The 24,459-nt window shown below is 34.1% G+C and overlaps 1 protein-coding gene across 2 annotated transcripts in view; it reads left to right on the top strand.

Moving 5' to 3' along the window:
• The window catches only part of Tg (Transglutaminase), a 33,394-nt gene that overhangs the window by 7,649 nt on the left and 1,286 nt on the right, over positions 1 to 24,459 (top strand). For both annotated transcript variants that reach the window (XM_073971396.1, XM_073971397.1), the window contains exon 2: positions 22,733 to 24,459. In XM_073971396.1, the coding sequence (XP_073827497.1) occupies positions 22,733 to 24,459 (1,727 nt within the window). The remainder of the gene's footprint in view (positions 1 to 22,732) is intronic.

Raw genomic sequence — 24,459 nt, 5'->3', positions numbered from 1 at the left:
AAAATTCCAGCCTTTAGAAAACTTTAAACATTAATTACAACCACGAAAAAAAATCTCCAAATCGAGAACATATTCGTTTGAAATTCCATCAACCTACATCCCGGGACTTAGAAAGACATGCTGATGTCTGGTGTAAATGCTAAGTAATCCAGCAAAATAAATTGGAAGTAGTGCAATGTAGTCCTTAAAGAGGCACTCCATTCCTTATATTTTAACCGAATTCGGATGCGATCCAATGAATGACATCCTTTCCTCACATTTTAACATCTGGATGCAGTTTAATCGGAGTCGTGAAAAAGGCACTCCAATTCCTTACATTTTGACAGCATTTGGATGCGATCCAACGATTGTCATACATTTCTCACATTTAAATTGCATCCGGATACAGTTTAAGGGAGTCGTGAAAACGGCACTCCGTTCGATGCATTTAACAAGCAGTTGCTTAGTGATTCCTAGCAAGCAAGCCAATTTGTAGATACCTAAAACTACAGCATTTTTTCAAAGATAGACAAAGTGTGCAAATTCTAAAATTTTTATATAAAATAAATAAATACAACCAAAAGTTGGGAACATTTTTACGGTAACTCACGAGAAGAAAATTTCCTAATGAAGTGCTGTTGGAGTACTTGTCGAAATCTCTAGTGGTAATGGGAAGACAATAGAAGACCCCCTTTAGCAGATGAAGCAAAAACATATCAGATTGGATTAAATTGTTTACTTTTTTAATAAAAATAGCGAATTTACACAAATATATTACTAGTGGCCGACTATAGGCACATACCATGGCCGACTATTGGAATATGTGGACGAATATTGGTACAAAGGCACTTTTTTTAAAAATGTGCAAATTTCACAAATATTAGAAAAAATAAATTAAATCCAAAAGTATACAAAAATTCAAATCACATCAAACTGGCTTCAGTATAATTGGACATTTATTTTCACTCGGAGAGGTGAAAGATTGAACATAAGAAAATGCTTAGTAGGCCGACTATTGGTGCACTAATCCTAAGTCAAATAAAAAATCATCTGAAATCCATTGGATTTAATTTGACGAAGATATACTTTGAAAACCTTCTAAACCCACAATGTATGACTACACCTATTATGCTCCTAATAACATAACTGATATATACTTGGATATAAAGTTTACAGTTGGACAAATTAAGGACCAACTAAAGAATGGCAAACTCAATAAAGCTCCAGGTGAGGACCGGATTCCTTACTAGTTTTTTAAGTATGCAACCGATGACTTCTTAAAAAATCTTGCGAATATATATACAAGCATTTTAAATGGTTGTGAAGACTTAGAAACCTTTATTTCCAATTCACAAAAAGGGAAATATAAACGATGTCAATAACTATCGTGGTATCACATTCATGAATTGTATTGAAAAGTTGATGATTGGAATGGTGAACTGCAGAATTACGGAGTGGATAAACATATATCAGATATTAAACGATTTCTAGGAAGGCTTTAGGAAAGGTTAATCCACAGTGGACAAAATTTTTAACTGATCAGCTGTAGTGAATCTGAAACTTAATGACAATAAGAAGGTGTACGCATTTTTTGTTGACTTCAAGGCTGCCTTCGATAGAGTACCAAGAGATCTCTTAATATTTAAACCACATAAAATTGGCCTTTCATCAAAAATTAGTACATTCGTTGAAAGGATATACAAGAATACCAGTCGGCATGGTCTGAACTATCAGAACCTTTCAACACATATAGTGGAGTTAAACAAGGCCCAGCACATTTGCCGTTGTACAGCACATGTGCCGTTGGAGTACATCTCTTCCTATGAATTCACTTATGAATTTTACAAGAGAGCGCGCAGCTAGGATGCTCTCCATTTTGCATCCACAGCACACAGCTAAGATGTAGCCCATTTTCGATCCAAATCACGGCATTTGATGCAGTGTTTTGGATTGAATTTAAATACAGTCTAACGATGCTATAAAAATGCAAGCCATTGCAAAATATCCCAAAATAAATAAAATATATTTATTATTTGTGGAAAACAAGAATATTAACTTTATTACATTAACACGAATTATAAAAATTCTCAATTAAATTTAATCGTGACTGAATTTACTTCCTCTGCTCTGCATTTTATTACACCGCAATTGATTTTGCTTCATCATCCAAATGGTTTTTGAATTTTCCTCCTACTCCAGTTCAGATTTCCAAAATAAATCTAACTGCACTCCAAAAATAATTTGCGTCTCGTGAATTACTGCAATGTTCGCATCCTTAGTTTGTATTTTTTTAACAAATTCTTGGAATTTTAGACACTCTTTCTTGTGTTCAGAAAAAAAGACTGCGACATCTTTTGTAGGGATCAACAAATTCGCTTATTTGGCTAGGGATCTTTAAGCGAGTGCTTCTAAAATGTATTGAACGGAGGTCATTTTTCATAACTCCGTGTGGATGTATTGAAATCATAACTCTGCATTGCACTACTTCCAAACTTTTTTGCTGAGAGGATGTTCATTGTCACCAATCCTATTCGCGATTTTCTTAAACGATCTGCAAGAGCAGCTAGAAAGCGGACTTTATATAGATAATACTAATATCCGTTTACTAATGTACGGGGATGATATTGTAATAATGGCAGACAATCCGAAAGTATTACAACGCATGATTGATAATTTGGACACTTATTGTGATAAATGGGGTAAGTAGGTGAACCAAGTTAAGTCAGAAATAATGATTTTTAGGAAAGGTGGCAAACTATCTACAAATGAAAAATAGTCGTACAAAGACGAAACACTAAGGGTAGTAAACGAGTACAAGTATCTTGATATATTACTAACACCCAAATTGTCATTTATCAAACACCTCGTAAAAAAGAAGAGAAGAGTTTAAGGTCAACTTCAACCTTAAACTCAACATGGAAAACATTTATTTCAAAACCATCTGTGAGTCTATTAGCGAAATGGAAAATGTTCCTAGCTGTTTGTCGATCGATACGTAGCTATGGGGCACAAATCTGGGGTCATTCATATTTTAATCTGGGTGATAAAGTATATCGTTTTTTCATCAAAAAAAATTTTACGTCTCCCGGATACTACGCCTAACTATGTAATATCACTGGAAACTGGATATGAACCTGGTTATATTTACACCTACGGCCTACATATGCAATACTTGGCAAGAGTGTTATTTGATCTCCAAAGTTACAGATTACCCCAAATACTGGCCGCGAAGGTTGTCAATAAGAATTTTGCCTGGTTTAAAGATTATACCTCACAACTTGCGCAATTTAACATTGCCCATAGCAGTATTATGCTGAATAAAAGAAATTGGTTGGAGGCAGGGCAATTGATACTGCAAGAAATGAAGAATAGTGCACGTAATGAATCAATACAAAACGCTCGTTCCAGTGAATATCGAATTGATCTAAATATAGGTTCATACTACTTTAATGCTAACTTCAGTCAAGAACAAATATCACTGATTATGAAAGCTATAGGGGATTTATTCTGGTTAAACTTTAACAAAAATAGAACTGGTGATGGGCAGAGTTGTTCTTTGTGCAATCTGGGAGAATCCGAAACATTTATTCATTTTATGGGAAGATGTCCAGTTTTAAAAAACATACGTAGAAAATATTTCCAGGAAACCCAATTAACGCAAAACGAGATTATTAGAATCTTAAATGGTGGTGAAGTTTGCTGCTGGCCTCAACTATACAAATTCTTATAAGAAGCACTGAGATACAGCAAAATTTAATTAATGAATTTAACTATTAACACATTTAAATAACTCAATTATCCAGCAGACGGTCAAATTCGATCATGCTGTAAGTTTCTTTAAACACCATAAGAAATGTTCGTTAAATTTGTATTTTTTATAACGTTATTTGAAAACAAAGAAACAATTGAATTGAAAAAAAATTGAAATCATTTGACGTTTAAGCAATGGAATTAACTGTTGAAAACGAGTGTATTTCGTAATTCTTCTACCAGAAATGACACAAAACTTAACTCAAAAGCGCATTTTATTATAGTATAAATGCAGGTTTACTTGTAAAATGTTTATTTTATCCGCATGTGTTCACCCAATGCTAAGAACCAGAATATTCTTAATTAAATTTCTGATAATCTTTTTTTTATTTATGTTATTTAAGTTTTTGACAATTTTGAATTAAAAGTATTTAAGTTTTTGACAATTTGTTTATTCTTTAAAGGGGATTATTTCACTATAAACAATATATTAAAACTGGCAATGTTTATAAGTATAGTGAAAAAATACATGCACACATATAAATATGCATATATTAAAAATGTATTTATAAAGTATTATTCATGCATTTCAATTTCCAAATAATAAAATACATACATTGTTTGATAAAATTTGAAAATGTTCCCAGCAAAAAGAGGATTAAGTTTAAGGACAGGGTCGAACAATTTTAATTGCCTACATAATGTGAATTGAAATGTTAATGTCTAACATGAGAATAGCTTTAATTTTTTATGTATGTCCATAAAATTAAAATAACTATAAAATAATAAAAAATGTCTAAATCGGAAGTCAAAAGGTATGTGTTCTTGTATGTTAAACTCCGTTTACATTAGATCTTTTTGCCGAGTTAAACTTGTTTATGAAGATTTATTTGACATATACGCAATGGAAATGACATTCGAAATCCAGCGAATTTATTAAATACGGTCATATGTAAACGTTCTATATGTTCCACCAAAATTTCTTTTTAAATGCATTTTACACTTGCATTTAAAACAGGTGTTTTGGCAATTTACGTCATTTATTTGACAGATATTCAAATGAAAAAAAAATATATAAGGACAATATTTTTCATTTCAAATTTTCATAGAACGAGAATCCAGCCCCTGGTATATAGATCTCGGGTCATATTTACATCAAAAAATGTTCGCTTACTCCCAAAAGCATCCAATTTATAAAAATTTTACTGTTTTTAAGGAACAGGCCAACTGACAATTTAAATTATGCGTTTTATTAAGACCCTAGGTTGATGTAGGATATAAAAATAGTTTAATACCTCAAATGAAATCAAAATTTCTTACAATTTCTAATTTGTATTCAATCAATGATGCATGCGAATGATATGTTGCCTGTGAAATACATTAAGTATTTCAAACAAATATTCCAACATTATTGTTTTTATAATTTGTTTTTTATTCAATCTATTTGATTTCTTATACTCAAATTAAGTGGTTCGCCAAAGAATATACCAACAATTCGAAAAGCATACAATTTGTGCCCATGTGTTGTGCTATTGTTTGTTATTTGTATCGGAAGATGACTTCATACAATCGGTGTTTATTAATTATACAAATATATGTATTGTACCGTCCAGAGTGTGTGTGCTTGCTTGCAAGTACACTTGCCAATAACTATTCGATATTTTTCAATGTCGATATTTTACTAAAATCAAAAAGCATTAAGCAAATAAAAAAACGAGAGGCGACCTCTTTAACCTTTCTTTGGGCACATGAATCTAATCGAGATTTTCAAAACTTAAAAGACATTTGAAATTTGCATATTAAAATTTTTTATGTAGATATTAAGTGTACATACTCGATATTTTGTAACAATTCTTAGAAAATGTTACTGAATGTTTTCACTTTTTTAATTTTTAGTTGTATAATTGAAAACTTCATAAAGGCCACTGAGGAAATTTGTTCAGCAACATTTAGCACGTACAAAATTAAACCTATTGTATATTTTTGTGTAATATTATAAAAAATAGATCAATTTCATAAATATTGTAATTTGTCTCTCATTAGAAACGCCTCTTTTCTGTTCGAGAATATCTTAACAAACTACCATTGATCTCAATATGGATTGTAGTTGGAAAATTCCAGTGTAAAGTAACAGTGTAAATGATTGTTTATTGTTTTAGCGCCGTTTGAGATGTTAGTTCTGTTCCCTTACTTGCAAGAATCTTCGAGTTTTACCTCTTTTTACTCGAAAAGTGTTCCTTTACTTGATGTAAGCATACCCAGCAAAATTCGGATTTGTTAGTCATTATGTAACCCATAACAAAGTAAGGTAAACAAGTGTATCCGACTACAAATAAGAGGGGTATGTCTTCAACGCTCACCGCCGACCGGGTACTTTTTGTTAAACAAAACATCGAATATTTATTTGGTGGTGCTTATGTAAGCGTTTTAACAACCCTTAATGTTCGTGTGTTCAAATCCAGCAAATAGCGAAATAAAATAAAAATTTGAAGTGTGTTGAAATAGAAAATAAATTTCAATAATATTCCATAAATAAACAAATATTTTTTTATACCCTAGACAGACGGCAGAGTTAATTTGCATTAAAAATTCCTTAATTTGAATTGACTTTTTACCCTGACAGACGATAGTTTCTGCATTTATGAAACAGCTGTTTGTGTTTTTGTTTGTACCCAGCAGACCATTTCATAAAGTATTACAAAAGTTCGCCAAAATATGCGAAACAAATATACTTTCTACCATTGACCTTTTCACCACGATAATGCAAAAATAAATTAAATTTATTCGCGATATTTTTGAGTCCTTTTAATATTAAAAAATGTCGCATAACTCTAAAGAAACATTTGAAGAAGATATTATTATCGATAAAATTGGTATGGTGGGTAATGAAATGCTTGTGAAAATAAAAATTTTAAAAATAGATTTGATAGAAGGCGCGAAAAACGATTAGCTGCTAATCTATTCGAGAAAGACCACTACTTATTTGAAAGAAACGCGAAAATTTTTGATTTGTTTTCCTTTTTTATTTTCTTAAACATGGAAATTTGACAAAAGACAATTGATTTTCAATGCAAATTGTAGCTTTGTTCCTTTACTTTTGTAATGGTAAGAGTGGTAAAAGAGAAAATAGTCAAAATTGCTCTCTCATGAACATTTTTACCAGAAAAGTAAAGGAACGGAAAATGGTAGATCTGGCAGCAATGTCAAAAAGAAACATAATAATCAATTTTTTTCTTTTATTTCACAGTTTTTAATTTAGTTTTGTCAGCGTTCGAATTTTTCTGTTTTTCGTCCATTTTCTTCTTCATTGTGAAATAATCGTCAAACAAAAGTCGAAAAATCAGTTCTGCCATTTTTACCTGCAGAAATTTGTCAGGTAGCCTGTGGTAGAAGAGAAAGCCATTTTCGCTCTCTCTCCTCTCTGACTCTCTTAAAAATTGCTTCCAGTTTTGCTACTTTTCGGGGTTAAGGAACGCTTTGCAGGTTAAAAATGGTAAACTCAGGTAAGTAAAAGAACACCATTTTGTGTCTAAGAGCATGAATATGCTCTCTCTCTCCTACATGAATATGGGCTCTATTTTACAGCATTGCCATATTGAAATACCTAAATTCAGTTTAAATTTCCTTTGATTTTGTGCATAATGCATAATGCACGAATTTATTTGAATTAAGACAGTTAATGCAAATTAACACTGCCGTCTGTTTAGGGCAGCGTCGCCCATAATATTTCGAATATGTGTATGTATGGGTGAAAAAAAAACAACCACATGATATTCATCGTTTGTTTATTTACACGTACACTGTACGTGAGAGAGAGAAGCAAATGCAAAAACAACTCAGTGGGCGCCCTCACTATACTTCTTTGCAAAGACAGCGCGACCCTGGTCTAGGGCAGCCATGCACGCGTCTTTACGAAAAAGTTAACTACAACTCTCTTTCCCATATAAAAACCCAAAATAGCATTCTCTTCTTGTGCACCAATGGTCTAGGGCAGGGACGAGCTTCTTTGCTTAGATCGTATAGTGAGGGCGCCCACTGAGTTGTTTTTGCATTTGCTTCTCTCTCACGTACAGTGTAAATAAATGAAAACAAACAAAAACATAATGTGGTTGTTGCTTTTTTCACTCATACGTTCATACATGTCTTCGCTTTGGTTGTATTTCTGTGGTCGTCGCTGGTCTAGGGTATTAGCTTATAGCTTATTATTTAATTTCCAGTGACCCTAGAATAACTATTTATTCTAGTGGAATAACTAGTAAATCAGTGTGACATGCCCTTGTTAAAATAATGGGGATTTTGTAAGTAGTTTCGGCTTCCCTTACAAAACCCATTATTTTGGGAGGATTTTTTTGCTGGGTACAATTGATATGAGATCAAGGGTTAAATTCTTGTTTTATGAAAATTTGAAATGAAAACATTTATAAAGGAAAAAAATTATAAAGAAAATATTTTTCAATTGACCTAATCCACCGAAGACCCACAAATTCAACAATTATGCTACGTTTCACGGGTGGTTAAGTCCGATCATCAGGCATATTAGAATGTTGTTTTAGTGGGTGGACGAAGGCTAAGCATGGAAACTAGCACTTATACCACAAATAATTCGAACATTTCATATTCGAATTATTTATTTTAATGCTAGTTATTTAATACCAAAGCTTTCTTATAGTCCGGCTTGGCTGGTAACCCTATTTTTCAATACTTTATTACAAATACATACTATGGCAGTTTTTGCACCTTTATTTGTATTTGTCCATCTGTATCGGAAGATTTGATCATCAATAGTTGTCATCGGAAGCTTTGACAAGTTGATGGTGACTTAGAACGCTAAGACGCCGGCAACCGTGTCACATGGTTGTCGGAGTCCCAGGTTCATGGCCTGGCTCATGCTGAAATAATGTTTTGTTTTGCCTTATTATAACGAAAGTAATTTTATGGTGATATTTGAATTAAATCTCTTTCGGGTTGAGCTGTTATGACCTAAGAGGTACATAGAAAAATTAGGAATAAACCAAGTCCTACACATTCAACCTTTATGATAAGTTTCCCGGCGGTTAAGTCATCATGCGTATTAGAATGTTATTTTAGTGTGTGGACGAAGGCTTGGAAACTAACGTTTATACCACAAATCATTCGAACATTTCATATTCGAATTATTTATTTTAATGCTAGTTATTTAATACCAAAGCTTTCTTATAGTCCGGCTTGGCTGGTAACCCTATTTTTCAATACTTTATTACAAATACATACTATGGCAGTTTTTGCACCTTTATTTGTATTTGTCCATCTGTATCGGAAGATTTGATCATCAATATTTGTCATCGGAAGCTTTGACAAGTTGATGGTGACTTAGAACGCTAAGACGCCGGCAACCGTGTCACATGGTTGTCGGAGTCCCAGGTTCATGGCCTGGCTCATGCTGAAATAATGTTTTGTTTTGCCTTATTATAACGAAAGTAATTTTATGGTGATATTTGAATTAAATCTCTTTCGGGTTGAGCTGTTATGACCTAAGAGGTACATAGAAAAATTAGGAATAAACCAAGTCCTACACATTCAACCTTTATGATAAGTTTCACGGGTGGTTAAGTCCGATCATCATAAGTATTAGAATGTTATTTTAGTGTGTGTACGAAGGCTTGGAAACTAACGTTTATATCACAAATCATTCGAAAATTTCATATTCGAATTATTTATTTACTTTAATGTCAGTTATTAAATTCCAAACCTTTCATATATTTTCATTTCAAATTTTCATAGAACAAGAATTCACACCCAGTTCGCAACTTTTGCCACTTTTACCCCTATTAATATAAGTCTTCGTTTGCTATAGTTTGGATTTACCGAACAGATTTATAGTGTTGCGGTTAACTTAAAGTTAAAAGTGATGATTGAATTTCAAGCAGGAGCTTCTTGGCATTAACATTCAATGTAAAAATTATATTTTTAACGCCTCCAAATTGGTTTATTTTTCGTTCTCAAATCCATCAAATAGTTAAATAACACATATAATAATGGCCCATACTGCTTTAAAAGTTAAAGTAAAGACCAGCTATTTACGATCCATACCCTGTGGTTAAACACGGAAAGACAGTTAAGTTTAAAAAATGTTTTTGTCACGTAGGTCATTTTCAAAAATAATTTGAAATTATAAGTGAAATTCTGTAGTTTTTTAGTTAGCAACAAAAATCGGTAGAATTAAAACGCAAAATTATGAAGGAGAAGTACAAATAAATGTTGACAACACTGTTGATAATTTCTACGTGTAGTTATCGATGAGTTCATAGATATCTCCCGTGTAAGCAACATTTTATAATAGCTCTGTTCCTTTACGTGCAAGAATCTTCAAGTTTTACCACTTTTTACTCGAAAAGCGTTCCTTTACTTCAGACACCATACAATTCATATGGGGGCAGTTTACAACTTTTGCTACTTTTGCCGGTTTTACCACTTTCAAAAGTAAAGGAACAGACCAAATTTCAACCCATAGGTAACGTTACCGTATGCCCGTAATTTCAACGCCTAGGTAAACGGGTAGGTAGCTTCATATTAGTTATCTTTATCTACGCGTTTGGTAATTTCTACATGTCATTTACCGAGGCGTGTAATTTTTGAAATTATGTCGTAACATTGGTGATTTTCATTAATGATTTCTGAAAATCATTGCCACATAGAAGTGTTTTACAAATTTTAACACATTAGCAACGATCAACCAGGCAAAATCCTTGGTGTAAGTAACACGGCCGTTTTCGACCCGGTAACGTTACCTATCGATTGAAATTATAGCTGTGTTCCAGAACTAAAAAGTTTTTACAATTTTTACGACTTTTACACATTTTACTCCAAAAACCGTTCCCGTACACAAAAAAGTTGTAAAATGTTCACTTCTCTTTAAACAAAAATGGCGCTGAATGACGCTCTCTTTAAAAACTTTTTACACGACAAATTTGGGCGAGTAAAAAAATAGTAACATGGTTGCCGGCGTCTGATTGGCTGATACGCCGACTTTGACATTTGTTCCAGTTTTTTTTGACGTATTTTCCATTTTTCCGTTCCCGAACTATTTCAAGAAACTTGTGTGTGACAACAAATTTTTTGCAGTTCTCTCTTTTACGAGTTTTACTATTAAAAAGTACGGGAACGAAGCTTATAAAAGTTTGCTTAGGGGTAGTTTACACTATATGTAAATGTCATATGACATGAACTTTTCCATCGTTATATATTCGCTAATATGTGCAATATTGGAGATTTTCCTTACGCAATTTACTCTATGCGTCCACACCAGCAATAATGTAATAAAACTACGTCTCCACATTGCCTCCGTGGGTAGATATGGAATGATTTTATTTTGTGTCATATGACATTTACATATAGTGTAAACTACCCCTTACACGCATGGTAGAACAAATATAAGGTAAAGTAAATACTACAATAAATACAACTCGAACAACAACCACAAAGGAATTTGTTTTTGTTTGTAACGTTACTGCCAGTTGTTGGTCTGTTCCAGTACTGCAAGAATCTACTAATTTTTACTATTTTTTCCGATAACATAAAGGAAAAAATGTTATCGTAGTAAAAAATAGTAGCTTCTTGCAGGTTCTGGAACAGAGCATGTATTTGCAAAGAAAACAAAGAAATGTCTATAAATTATTGGAATTTAAAAAACTAATAATTTTTCACATTGAATATTTTGGTTGAATATTTTGGAAAACATGAGTGAAAATTCGTTACATTTTTAATTTTTATGTTTCCACAAAATTCCACTAAATGCATAAATTCTCGCAGAAAGTAGAATTCTTGCAGAAAGTAGAATTTGGGGTCGCTGGAAATTCATAGAAAAAGGAGAAGCTGTTTCAATGTTTTGTTTTAAAAATCAAAGAAGCACATGTTTATTAGGGCTTTATTTTTTTAAATTGTAACAAAATACCTCACATATTAACAAACGTTGTATAGCCTCTACAAGCGGGGATTTACTGCGCGGCTTATCGTTCGAACTTGGAGGAGGTTAAATATGATTGATATGAAGAAGTCTTTCTGGGAAATGGTTTTTTTCCGAATGATATATTTTTTTTTCTCAAAAAATATATGTCCCTAATGTACATCGAAATAGAAATTAATGTATAAAATGTCATATGAAATTTGACACTAACGTTACAACCCAGTTCAGTCAGCTGTGTATTGCTGCTACCTTTTCTTATTCTACCATGGCTTACACGGGAGATATCTATGAAATCATAGTTAAATAACTAGCTATAAATGTCAAAAAATACTTTCCTGTACAAAATTGGTCAGCGTGGAAAGGGAAAAATGGCAGAAAATGCCAAAACTCAAGCAGAAATGTAAAATCAACGTATCTGGCAATCAGACGTCAGGAAACAAGCTGCTAGTTTCAACTCGGCCAAATTTGTATAGCAGAAAATCTTATTCTGCTCCCTTTTTGTTTAAACAGAAGTACGAGTTTAGTACAGAAACGCATGTCTAGCACAAAACAGGAAAAAATTTCGCAAGTCGTACTATTTTGCAAGTTGTTGAACACAACTTTATCAATCAAAATTTCTTATTATGATGCTTCAACCATGGACAAATTTTTTATTTGCACATTTGTTAGTATTATACACAGTAACTATGACATATGTTGATATACACAATTTTACGATTATTTTCGAAATAAAGCACCAAATTTGTATATTGTTGTATATTTTTAACTACAAATTAAATTTGCAAAAACTTGTTTTGAAAATGCATGTTTTATCAGCTGCACATATGCAACTACCTTGATTATTTCATATGTTTGAAATCAACAAAAAAATAAGTGTAAACAATGGGATGTATTTCAGGATTTCGTGAAATCCAGTGGATTTCAGAGCATAAGTATAAACCAGATAAAAGTTGGCAACCAAAATAAAGGTATCGCTAAGTCCTACCGATAGAAACAGTGTTGCCAACTTTTATTCATGCTTTTCATTCACAATTTTAAGTTTTAATTTGACCGATTTTTGTCGGTAACCAAAAATGCCTAATAGCTCATTTAGACTAGCCACAAATCCTCAACTGGATTTAATAAATCCAGTACAAATCTCATTGCATTTAGATATACATTTTGGAGGATTTAAATGGCAGTCAGCTGATTTTTGTTCATAGCACAATTACCAAGGTAGATGCATCAGACGAGGATTTATACCAGATTTAAAACAAATCCACTCAATAGGAGGATTTATTTTTGTATGGGAAATCTGGTAGATTTTGGCTGGATTTAGCAAATAAAACCCGATAATGTGCTAAATCCGGCTAATGAAGTCATATCTAAATGGGCTATTAGAGAATTCCACTACTGCTCATACAAATACCCAGCAAAAAAAAATGGAAGTGGTGCAAGTTGGAGTGAGGATTTCATTACATGCATGGATGCGCTTCCAGTGGACTAATGAAAAAGGCAATCCTTTTCCTCACATTTGGATTACATCCAACAAGCACTTTTATGTATAAACGATAAAAAATTCAATTTTCATTCAACAAATGAAATTAAAGTAATACGGCTTTTATATTATAGTTTTTTGCAGGGTTATAGTACGTTTATATATAACGGGATTTAACAAACCCACTGGGTTTCAAATGTCAATTCCATTGCTTATATTTCAAATAAATCCTCATAAATAAGGTTAACCCTGCAAAAGGCTATAATATAAACACGGCCTTAACCTTCTTTATGAGGATTTGTTTGAAGTATATACAATGGAAATGACATTTGAAACCCAGACCCACTGGGTTAACCTTGTTATATATAAACGGCCTATAAGAATAAAACTAAAATGTCTTATTAATGGCCTGTTCTCGTACTTTACAAAGTGGTAAAAGTCGTAAACGATTTTCATACAAATTTTGTGTACGGGAACGCAAAACTCGTAAAAGTGGTAAAAATTGTAAAAATGGAGTGCTTCCTAGCTGCGTGCTGCGGAAGCAAAATGGAGTGCTTCCTAACTGCGTGCTGCGGAAGCAAAATGGAGTGCTTCCTTTCTGCGCGCTCCCTTGTAAAATTCACTGAGGAATTCATAGAAAAAGAAGCACTTCGTGACACTTGCACCAATGATTTAACTGCTTCCGTGGATGCAAACTTTTTGCTGGGTACAAATATCGGTCTCTTCCAGAACTGCAAGAATCTACTAATTTTTACAATTATTTCCGATAAAATAAAGGAAAAAATGCTGTCGTAGTAAAAAATAGTAGCTTCTTGCAGGTTCTGGAACAGAGCATATATGTTGTTACTGTGTTGGTTTTGAAACACAAACATTTTGATAGTTTCCCAATATACCTATCAGTCTGATTTTATAAAATTTACCAAAAATATTTTGTATAAACACATTCTGCAATTACACGGATAAGCTAATAATTAGCATATACATTCAATACGTTCAAGAGAATCAAGTTTTGTGTATTCTACAGTTGCTACACAAGCATTTATAATTCTAGTATAATATTTTCTTAAGTAATGTTGGTTTGTTGGGATGTCTTTTGTAATAGATACAATTTGTTTATTAAACATTTTAAATTGACACATTAAACCCTGTGGATTTATTAAATACGGTTATATGTTAACGTTCTATTAGATTATGTCTACCAGCCTGTTTCTGTATGTCGAAAGAAGAATGTGTGCGAAAGAAACACGTCCAAACTCTTGTGTGTTTTTCAAATTTGTTTTTTTTTTTTTTTTTGAAGCAAAAGCAAAGGTAAAGCTGTTTCGAAAACTAAAGTTCGGGCGTGTTTCATTCGCACACATTCTTCTTTCGACATACAGAAACTGGCCGTAAATATAACTACCCAATATGTGCAATAAACACTACATTTTTCGATGCATTCCAACAGAGTTATGAAAGATATACACCGTTCGATACATTTTATAAGCAGTTTTTAAGAGATCCTACTAGCAAGCCAGTTCGTTGATCCCTACAAGCAGCAATATCATTTCTTCCAAAGACAAAAAAGAGTTTATAAATTTCTAAGAATTTGTTAAAAAAAAAATAATGAAATACAAACTAAACACTAAAGCTGAAAACACATACAACGTTTGAGTAAAGTTTTGTGTCTTTTTGGCCGTTTTTACACTGTTGGGCATGATGCCGAAAAATTCAAATTCATTTGAAATATATGCTGGCAAACACATCAACGCCGGACTTTAATGTCGTCGTCGCCCTGTTGTTGTTTTTTTTTTGTCAACGCCCAACGCAAATCTTTACTCAAACGTTGTATGTGCTTTCAGCTTAACATCATTGCGGTAATTCACGAAACGAAAATTCTTAGTGGAGTTGATTTGTAGTCCGTGTCGAAGTCTGAACTGGAGTGGGAGGACAATATAAAAAACCCTTTGCCCGATAAAACAAAATCAGATGCGTGGGCGTCGCGTTACAACAACCACATGAAAGCTTCAAGAACAAACTTGGCATCACTTACACATTTTTATGTGGTTGTTGTTTTCAACGCGCAACGCATCACACAACGGATCGCTGGCCTTTAGGGGCCAAATATATACGGTCAGAAACAACAACCACATGGAAAATTACTTACAAATTGTCCATGTGGTTGTTGTTTCTGACGCGACTCACAACGATTCCTATAGGCCCCGGGACATACGATCCGTTGTGTGACGCGTTGTTCGTGAAGTTTTCATGCGACTGTTGTAACGCGGCACTCAATGGAGCGTGTGTGCCCGATGAATGGAGGTCAATTAAACTACAATTATATAATGATAGAACTTCCATTATTTCATGTAAACTCTCCCATTCCGCACCATTGTCTTTCGCTGATTACCATTATATGGACATCACCCTCCATAGGTGCATAATAGACTGGTTTTAACCAGTCGATAAATCGATGTCGTATTTTTATGCGGTGTTTAGTTTTGTTAGATTTTAAGATTGCCAACGTTTGAGTGCAATCGGAATATGTTAACACGTGACTGGGACCTTAAAGTTTCCATAGTAATTTGTATGGAGTCAAAGGCGAATTTTCCCGAAATCGCTCTACATACCACATTTATTGCCCAATCGATGAACAAATTTTACCAGTTCATTTCTGTGGCTAAACAAGTAATCCCACAAAAAATTTTGGAAATCGGGTCAGATTTTAATATAAGCTATATATGTACAGTATCGGCCAAAACTAAAGCACCCCCTCAGTACATATTTTTAAAATGAAATTTTTTTTAAGAAAACAAAGTTGTAATTTGTATTTGTATTTTTCGTTTTCTTTATTTATATCCATATTAATAGAAAACACAATCAGAATGTATTCAGAATGTAATAAACAAAAGTTAAAATTCAAAAATCATTTTAGGTCGAAAATGTAATTGGACAAAACTAAAGCACCCCCCTATTTGAAGTATAACAAAAACCATTGAAATCATATTTCGTTGGGCCTCCTCTATTCTGGATGACACAATCACATCTTTTACACATAAAGGATTCTAAATAATTAATTATTGCAGGCGAAATAATTGATTTTCGGAAAATTTAGCTTAAATCCTCAAAATACCGAAAATCGGAACTTATCGCTATATGGGGGCTATACCCAAACGTGGACCTAGGACAACGATCTTTGGTGGATAGGTTTTGTGACCACTAGGAACCCTAAGTACCAAATTACAGCTAATTTAGTGGGGAAATATGGCTTAAAAATTCAAAATACCGAAGATCGGAAGGTACCGCTATACCAAAACATTACCCGATATTGTTTATATCCATTTAAAAAAGATACTACAGCCTCTTCTGTTCAAATACAAAATCGCTTAAGTTTAAAAATTAGCAAAAGAACGATTCACAAAAGAACGGTAGACGTCGGCTTATTCAGTCGACGACGACCAACAAGCAATATTTAGGATTTAACAGTTGCCCACTTGGTACACGTCTTTTACCATCTGAATACATTAAATTAAATATAGCTTCATCGGAAAATAGCAGTATCCTCCATTTTCTAATCCAATTCACTTTTAGTCGATATTAAAGGTTTCTTGCTGGTCGTCGACTGAATAAGTCGACGTCTACCGTTCTTTTGTGAATCGTTCTTTTTCTAATTTTTAAACTTAAGCGATTTTGTATTTCACCAGAGGAGGCTGTAGTATCATTTTCGGATGGATATGAAGAATATCGGGTAATGTTTTGGTATAGCATCGTTATAGCGGTACCTTCCGATCTTCGGAATTTTGAATTTTTAAGCCATATTTCCCCACTAAATTAGCTGTAATTTGGTACTTAGGGTTCCTAGTGGTCACAAAACATATCCACCAAAGATCGTTGTCCTAGGTCCACGTTTGGGTATAGCCCCCATATAGCGATAAGTTCGGATTTTCAGTATTTTGAGGATTTAAGCTAAATTTTCCGCAAAATCAATTTTTTCGCCTGCAATAATTAATTATTTAGAATCCTTTATGTCTAAAAGATGTGATTGTGTCATCCAGAATAGAGGAGGCCCAACGAAATATTGATTTCAATGGTTTTTGTTATACTTCAAATAGGGGGGTGCTTTAGTATTGTCCGGTTACATTTACGACCTAAAATGATTTTTGAATTTTAACTTTTGTTTATTACATTCTGAATACATTCTGATTGTGTTTTCTATTAATATGGATATAAATAAAGAAAATGAAAAATACAAATAAAAATTACAACTTTGTTTTCTTAAAAAAATTTTCATTTTAAAAATATGTACTGAGGGGGTGCTTTAGTTTTGGCCGATACTGTATATGGCACATGGAAGCTTTGAGGCCCCAGTGGGACGTGTTAACATATTCCGATTGTACTCAAACTTTGACAATCTTAAAATCTAAAAAACTAAAGGCCTGCGTACATAAGCTGCCTTGCCTGCTTACTTCTGAAAAAAGAATAAAAAAGAAAAGGGCAACCCAGTTCGAAATTTCCTCGGTCTTCTTTATTCTTTTATTTTTATTATGTCAAAAATGAAGCAGGAAAGCAAGGCAATCAGGCAGAGCAGCTTATGTACGCAGGCCTTAAAGACTTTGGGGGGTTGCCGTATAAAAAATCCGACTTCGATTTTTTAAAACCACCCTAGTGCATATATTATTAGGTCTGTACGATAATTCAAAAGTTTGTACAAACATTTACAAAATGCTGTTCGATAACAAACTTGTTCAATAAAAGTGAGAAGTACTTGCAAAATAAAGAAGTGAGAAGTACTTGCAAGTAGTTGCAAGAACTTGCAAATACTTTTTACATGCGAAGTTATCGAACAGGCCTATTGTCTTATTATCAAGTGTCAAAGGTTATAATTGTAGAGGTTTGTGATTCATTGTATCTAAAATTTTTTTTTATGTAAATAAGATCCAGTAATCGAATTGGCTTTATAAAGGTGTGTGATTTGTCCTCATCAATTTACGATGCTTGCGTACTTTTTTTCTGCCACAAATATGGAAGTGTCTCATCGCGACAATTTTGTTAATTACCTCTATTATTGTTATTATTTTATTTTAATAATAAATAATTACTACTGAAAACGAAATGACATCATTTAAAAGACCTATTAGATCCTTATATTATTGAATATATTTTTGGTTATTTGTTATAACAAATATGTATGTACATATGTTCTTTAATATTTATTTAAATGCATTTGTTGTTCGTTTCCGCATAATCCATTGGCAGCACACATTGTCATTTTTCTCTTAGAGACTAATAAATTACCTACCTTTTAAGTTGTATGTTTTTTGTTGTTCGGCATTTGGTTAAGTAGCCCATTTTTTGTCTGCCATAATAAATTAACTTGTGGGTGATAATAAACCGGATTAGATTGTACTTAAAAAAAGTTTGTATAAGAAACTTTATGAGAAGAAAAATATTTTATTTGCACGTTATAAATTATGACAATTACGTTTTGAGAGGGAAATTAAAAAAATTTGTACAACTTGCAAAATTTACCATGTATACATTAAATTTATCGAAATAAATTTACATAAGCTGTGTTCCTTTACTTACCCGAGGTTACAATTTTTACCATTTGTTACCATTTTTAACCTGCAAAGCGTTCCTTAACCCCGAAAAGTGGCAAAACTGGAAGCAATTTTTAAGAGAAGCAATTAAGGAGAGAGAGCGGAAATGGCTTTCTCTTCTACCACAGGCTACCAGACAAATTTCTGCGGGTAAAAAATGACAGAACTGATTTTTCGACTTTTGTTTGACGATTTTTTCACAATGAAGAAGAAAATGGACGAAAAACAGAAGAAAAAGTCGAACGCTAACAAAACTAAATTAAAAACTGTGAAATAAAAGACCAAAATTGATTTTTTTATGTTTCTTTTTGACATTGCTGCCAGATCTACCATTTTTCCGTTCCTTTACTTTTCTGGTAAAAATGTTCATGAGAGAGCAATTTTGACACTTTTCTCTTTTACCACTCTTACCATTAAAAAAGTAAAGGAACAAAGCTATAAATTAGTTTTACAAAAAAAAAACTGCTTAACGATTTTGACACCTTTTAAAATAAACATAAAATGTTAGCAAATATTTCGTTGGGAAGTTTAAAGGCCTGGGTACATAAGCAGCTTCGCCTGCTTGCCTTGCTTGCTTCTGATAAAAGAATAAAAAAGAAAAGGCTGACCTTTCTTTATTCTTCTATTTTTATTATGTCAGAAATGAAGCAGGAAAGCAAGGCAAGCAGGCGAGGCTGCTTATGTACCCAGGCCTTAATGATTGAATTAGACTACACACTTAAGCTGAAAACACACCCAACGTTTGAATAAAGTTTTGTGTCATTTCTGGTAGAAGAATAAAGACAAATTATAATTTGGTAGCACTTTGTCTTTTTTTATTCATCTACCAGAAATGACAGAAAACTTTACTCAAACGTTGGATGTGTTTTCAGCTTTATACGATAAGTGCATTATTGCGATTCATTTGACATATATTGTATAAAACTGACAACTTAAATCCTGGATTTGCTAAATCAAGCACAGTCTTAACGTACTACAAGGCAAATTTGACCAGTAGTGGAATTCTGTAACTCATTTTTTGAGTTACCGACAAAAAGAATTTAGAAAAATTCAAACTTGACTGCATTTTTTCTTTGATTCTTCTACCCGAAATGACGCAAAACTTTACTTAAACTTTGGATGTGTTTCGGCTTTAATACTTATGCTACACGGTGAAACTTTTTGGGTGAGAACGGAGGTGAAGGATCTCCCTTCTTCAACGTGCAATTTTTTCAATGAAATCACCCTAGTGTGGACCGGGACTTTGTTGTAAATGCATTACAACAATAGCAAATCCTCATTCCAAATAAAATAATATTATTTTATTTGACCCATAAGCAATGGATTTGACATTTGGATTAGAAATCCTCTGGATTTGGTAAATGTAAACGTACTATAATACAATTTGAATTGATTTTATTTGTTTCTGGAAGGCACCCTAATGTATTTTTTTATAAATACATTCATAAAAAGCAAATATGACGTAGTATTTTTATAATTAAATGAAATGAAACATCTGCTATTTGGGGCTATTGTTTTATTTTTTGGCAATACCCATGTGAACGCATACGAACATACATACTTACTTAAGTCCCGGGCCACACTAAGAGTAATTTCACTGAAATTTTGACATGATAGTAAAAGAAAATGTAAAATAAAACGGTCTGTTTGTTTCATACGAATATTGCAACAAAGCAAAATTGCAGAACACGTGAAAACGTGTACACTAGTTTCTTGAAATTATGCATTTTTTCTCAAAAAATGCAAAGTTTCATGTCAAAATTTCATTGAAATTACTCTAGTGTAGCCCGGGACTAAGTGGCTACACGGAATGCTGCTTTATGATTAATTTACTAGTTTTTAGTCAAATAACATTGCCTCTGATTGACATAATGTTTGATGAAGATCGCATTTAAGATTTATGGATGTTAAAATTGTGTTTGTTAAAACTTTGGAACCTGTGATCAACCTTAGGGCAAAAAAATATGTATTCCAAGTAAACTGATGATTAATAGTTTTGTAATTTTTAAAATTCTATTCAATTTGGAACGGATGTAGGATGAAACTACAACAGAGTGTGGTAGTTGTTGTCACTTTTTTGTGTGCTTTTGTTGACTATTTTGGTAATGAAAACCTGTGTGACAACTATTAACATGACTATTAACTGTTTGCACTTTGCAATTCATTGTACATTCAGATCTATGTATTTTCATAGAACGTAATTAATGCGTTTTACTGAAATTGAAATATTCATATCATTACGTTTTCTGTTATTTAATAATAGGTTTGTTCTTTCATGAAATTTTAACACTTTAAGAGCTGTTTCAGACTGTACCATGGCACAATTACCAAGGTAGTGGTATCACACCAGCTGTTTCCCCAACAACATAAAAAAAATTTTGACATAACATATTCAAAATTTTACGATACCACTACCCGGGTAATTGTGCCATGGACTGTACGTAGTATTCAATGCAATTGAATATTTAAATTCAGTTTTACTAAACACTTTTTATACCCTCAGCATTTATGCTAACGAGGGTATGTACACTTTCATACGGACAAAATGTGCCTCAACGAAATAATGGTTTTAGACCCCGAGAATGTTTGGACGAAATCCGTTTCAGACAATCTGGAGTCGATTTAGCACCGTCCGTCTGGCTGGTGCACACGATAACTCTCGAACGGACCCTCCGTTATATTTTGTCCAAGCTTAGTTTAAGTTCGAAGATGGGCCATATCGGTCCACTCCTTCAGGTACCTCCCCACAAAAGTTTGGAATGTTCGGAAAAATTGTGCAAACGATAACTCTTAAAGGTGGTAACCGATGTGGTCCATACTTTACAGATCGTGAAATTTCTATCAGACATAGATGTGGTTCAATTATGCGCCCTATCCGTCCACTCATTCGGGCACATCCCACACAAAATTTCGGAAAAGTTCAGTTTACGACCTGCTCTTGAATCGCTTTGATTTTTGTTGTAACAACTTGAATTTGCTGCCCCCATTATAGCAGTTCAAGTTTTATCAGGTTGGAATTTCTTTGAAATTACTCTAGTGTGGACTCGGACTTACGTGACCTAGAAAATAGATCTTGAGCTGGCCGTTTTACGCAACCTTATTATTTCATCATGAGTAAAAGGCCGCGGCAAAACAACATCAACCTCATGAAAAATGTGTAAGTGATGCCAAGTTTGTCTTGAAGTTTTCATGTGGATGTTGTTTTGTCCCGTTACAACAACTACATGAAAACTTGAAGAACAAACTTGGTATCACTTATGGGCCAAATACATACGGTCCGTTGAGCGTCGCGTTACAACAACCACATGAAAAATTCAAGAACAAACTTGGTATCACTTACACATTTTTTATATGGTTGTTGTTTTCGACGCGTAACACAACGGACCGTATGTATTTGGCCCATTAAGGCCTCTGCACATACGGCGCGTTGAGCGTCGCGTTTCAACAACCAGATGAAAAATTCAAGAACAAATTTGTCATCACTTACACATTTTTCATATGGTTGTTGATTTCATCGCGCAACGCATCACACAACGGATCCGTTGAGCGTCGCTTTACAACAACCACATAAAAACTTCATGAACAAACTTGGCATCATTTGCACTTTTTTCATGTGGTTGTTGTTCCTAACGCGACGCACAACGGACCGTATGTGCCGGGGCCATTACACATTTTTGATGTGGTTGATGTTTTTAAAGCGTGACGCCACTCACAACGGACCGTATGTGCCGAGGCCTTTAAGAATAAATGAACATTTACACTATAGCTTAAACACAGTGTTGTATTTGGTGTATATTGAATGAAGTTGACAATTTAAATAACATGTTTACATTTATGAAATCCAGTGGATTTCATTTACAATTTCCATAGTGTTTACATTATCCATTATAACGCCGTCTCCGGCGTACAAAACATTGCACCACAGTGGCGCCCAACGTTAATTCAATGGAATATCAGTAACAAAATAGCACATCTAACAAATGACTTTTTTCATTCCCCTCTTTACAGACGCCGATTCCGAAGCTGTTCTAAAAATTGTAAGCGTAGATTTATGCCGTGATGAAAATCATGATGAACATCACACCGATCATTTCTATGCTGCCAAAGATACTTTGATTGTGCGTCGTGGTGAACCGTTTCGGATACGTCTTAATTTCAATCGCGATTTCAGTCCCAGTCGTGATGCCATTAGTTTCATATTCACTGTGGCTGATGACAAGAAACCCAATCCCGGGCATGGTACACTGATTGGTTTGGTACCGCGTGATGGTATTGATTATTTGGGAGATCCTCTGGAATGGGGTGCTGGCATTGAGGCCCATGAAACAAACAGTTTGACTGTATTAATTAAGCCTGCAGCAACATGTCCGGTTACCGAATGGAGAATGGATATTGATACAAAGTTGTTGGGAGATGGTTCCAAATCATTTACTCTCCCTGTGCCAATATATGTCCTCTTCAATCCTTGGTGTCCAGAAGATCAAGTTTATATGCCAGATCGGGATAAGCGTAAGGAATATGTAATGCATGATACCACCTTGATATGGCGTGGTTCTTATAATCGTTTAAGACCTTCGGTTTGGAAATTGGGACAATTTGAAAGAAATGTTTTGGAATGTTCGATAAAATTGCTGGGTACCGTAGGTAGGGTGCCAGCAGCATTTCGTGGTGATCCGGTTCGGGTGGCTAGAGCATTATCAGCAGCAATAAACTCCGTAGATGATGATGGTGTTATTTTGGGCAACTGGACAGAGGACTTTTCTGGAGGTATTGCCCCCACGAAATGGATTGGTTCCACCGAGATTATTCAACAGTTCTATAAAACCCAGAAACCTGTGAAATTTGGTCAATGTTGGAACTTTGCTGGAGTTTTAACAACAATTGCCCGCACATTGGGTATACCCTCGAGAATTGTGACCTGCTACTCCTCGGCCCACGACACCCAGGCCTCACTGACTGTGGATATCTTTATTGATGAAAACAACAAAAAATTAGATGCTGAGACCACAGATTCCATATGGAATTACCATGTGTGGAATGAGGTGTGGATGACCAGACCTGATTTGGGGGTTGGCCAGAATGGCCTTAGCTATGATGGTTGGCAAGCGGTGGATGCCACTCCTCAAGAAGCTTCGGATAATATGTATCGTGTTGGCCCTGCCCCAGTGGCTGCTGTGAAAAATGGTGAAATCCTAAGGCCCTTTGATTGTGGTTTTGTGTTTTCCGAGGTAAATGCTGACAAGGTGTATTGGCGTTACAATGGACCCTTCCAACCCATAAAACTATTGCGCAAAGATACCATGGCCATAGGACATTTTATTAGTACCAAAGCCGTTTTGAAATGGGAGCGTGAAGATATAACCAGTGATTACAAATATGCAGAGAAAACGGAAGAGGAACGAAATGTTACGCTGAAGGCATTGAAACAGTCGCAGCATGCCTTTAGTCGTTACTATTTGAATGATACCTTTAATGAAGTGGAATTCGATATGCAACTAAATGATGATATTAAGGTGGGAGAAAACTTCACGGTTATCCTGAGTATCACAAATAAATCGAAGGAGAAGGCCCACACCGCAGTGGGTCAACTCAACTGCGAATCGGCCCAGTACACGGGCATCAGTAATGAACTGATCAAATCAATGCCTTTTGATGTTGAAATTCCAGCGGGAGAAACGGAGTTTGTACGCATGCAGGTTATTTTCGAGGAATATTTCAAGAAATTATCGACGCAG

This window comes from Musca autumnalis, unplaced genomic scaffold (assembly GCF_047663935.1).
Source record: "Musca autumnalis isolate F117 unplaced genomic scaffold, ASM4766393v1 scaffold_2, whole genome shotgun sequence".
Classification (NCBI taxonomy): domain Eukaryota; kingdom Metazoa; phylum Arthropoda; class Insecta; order Diptera; family Muscidae; genus Musca; species Musca autumnalis.
The sequence above is the reverse complement of the archived record's forward strand: the minus strand, read 5'-3'. Positions and strand labels throughout refer to the sequence as shown.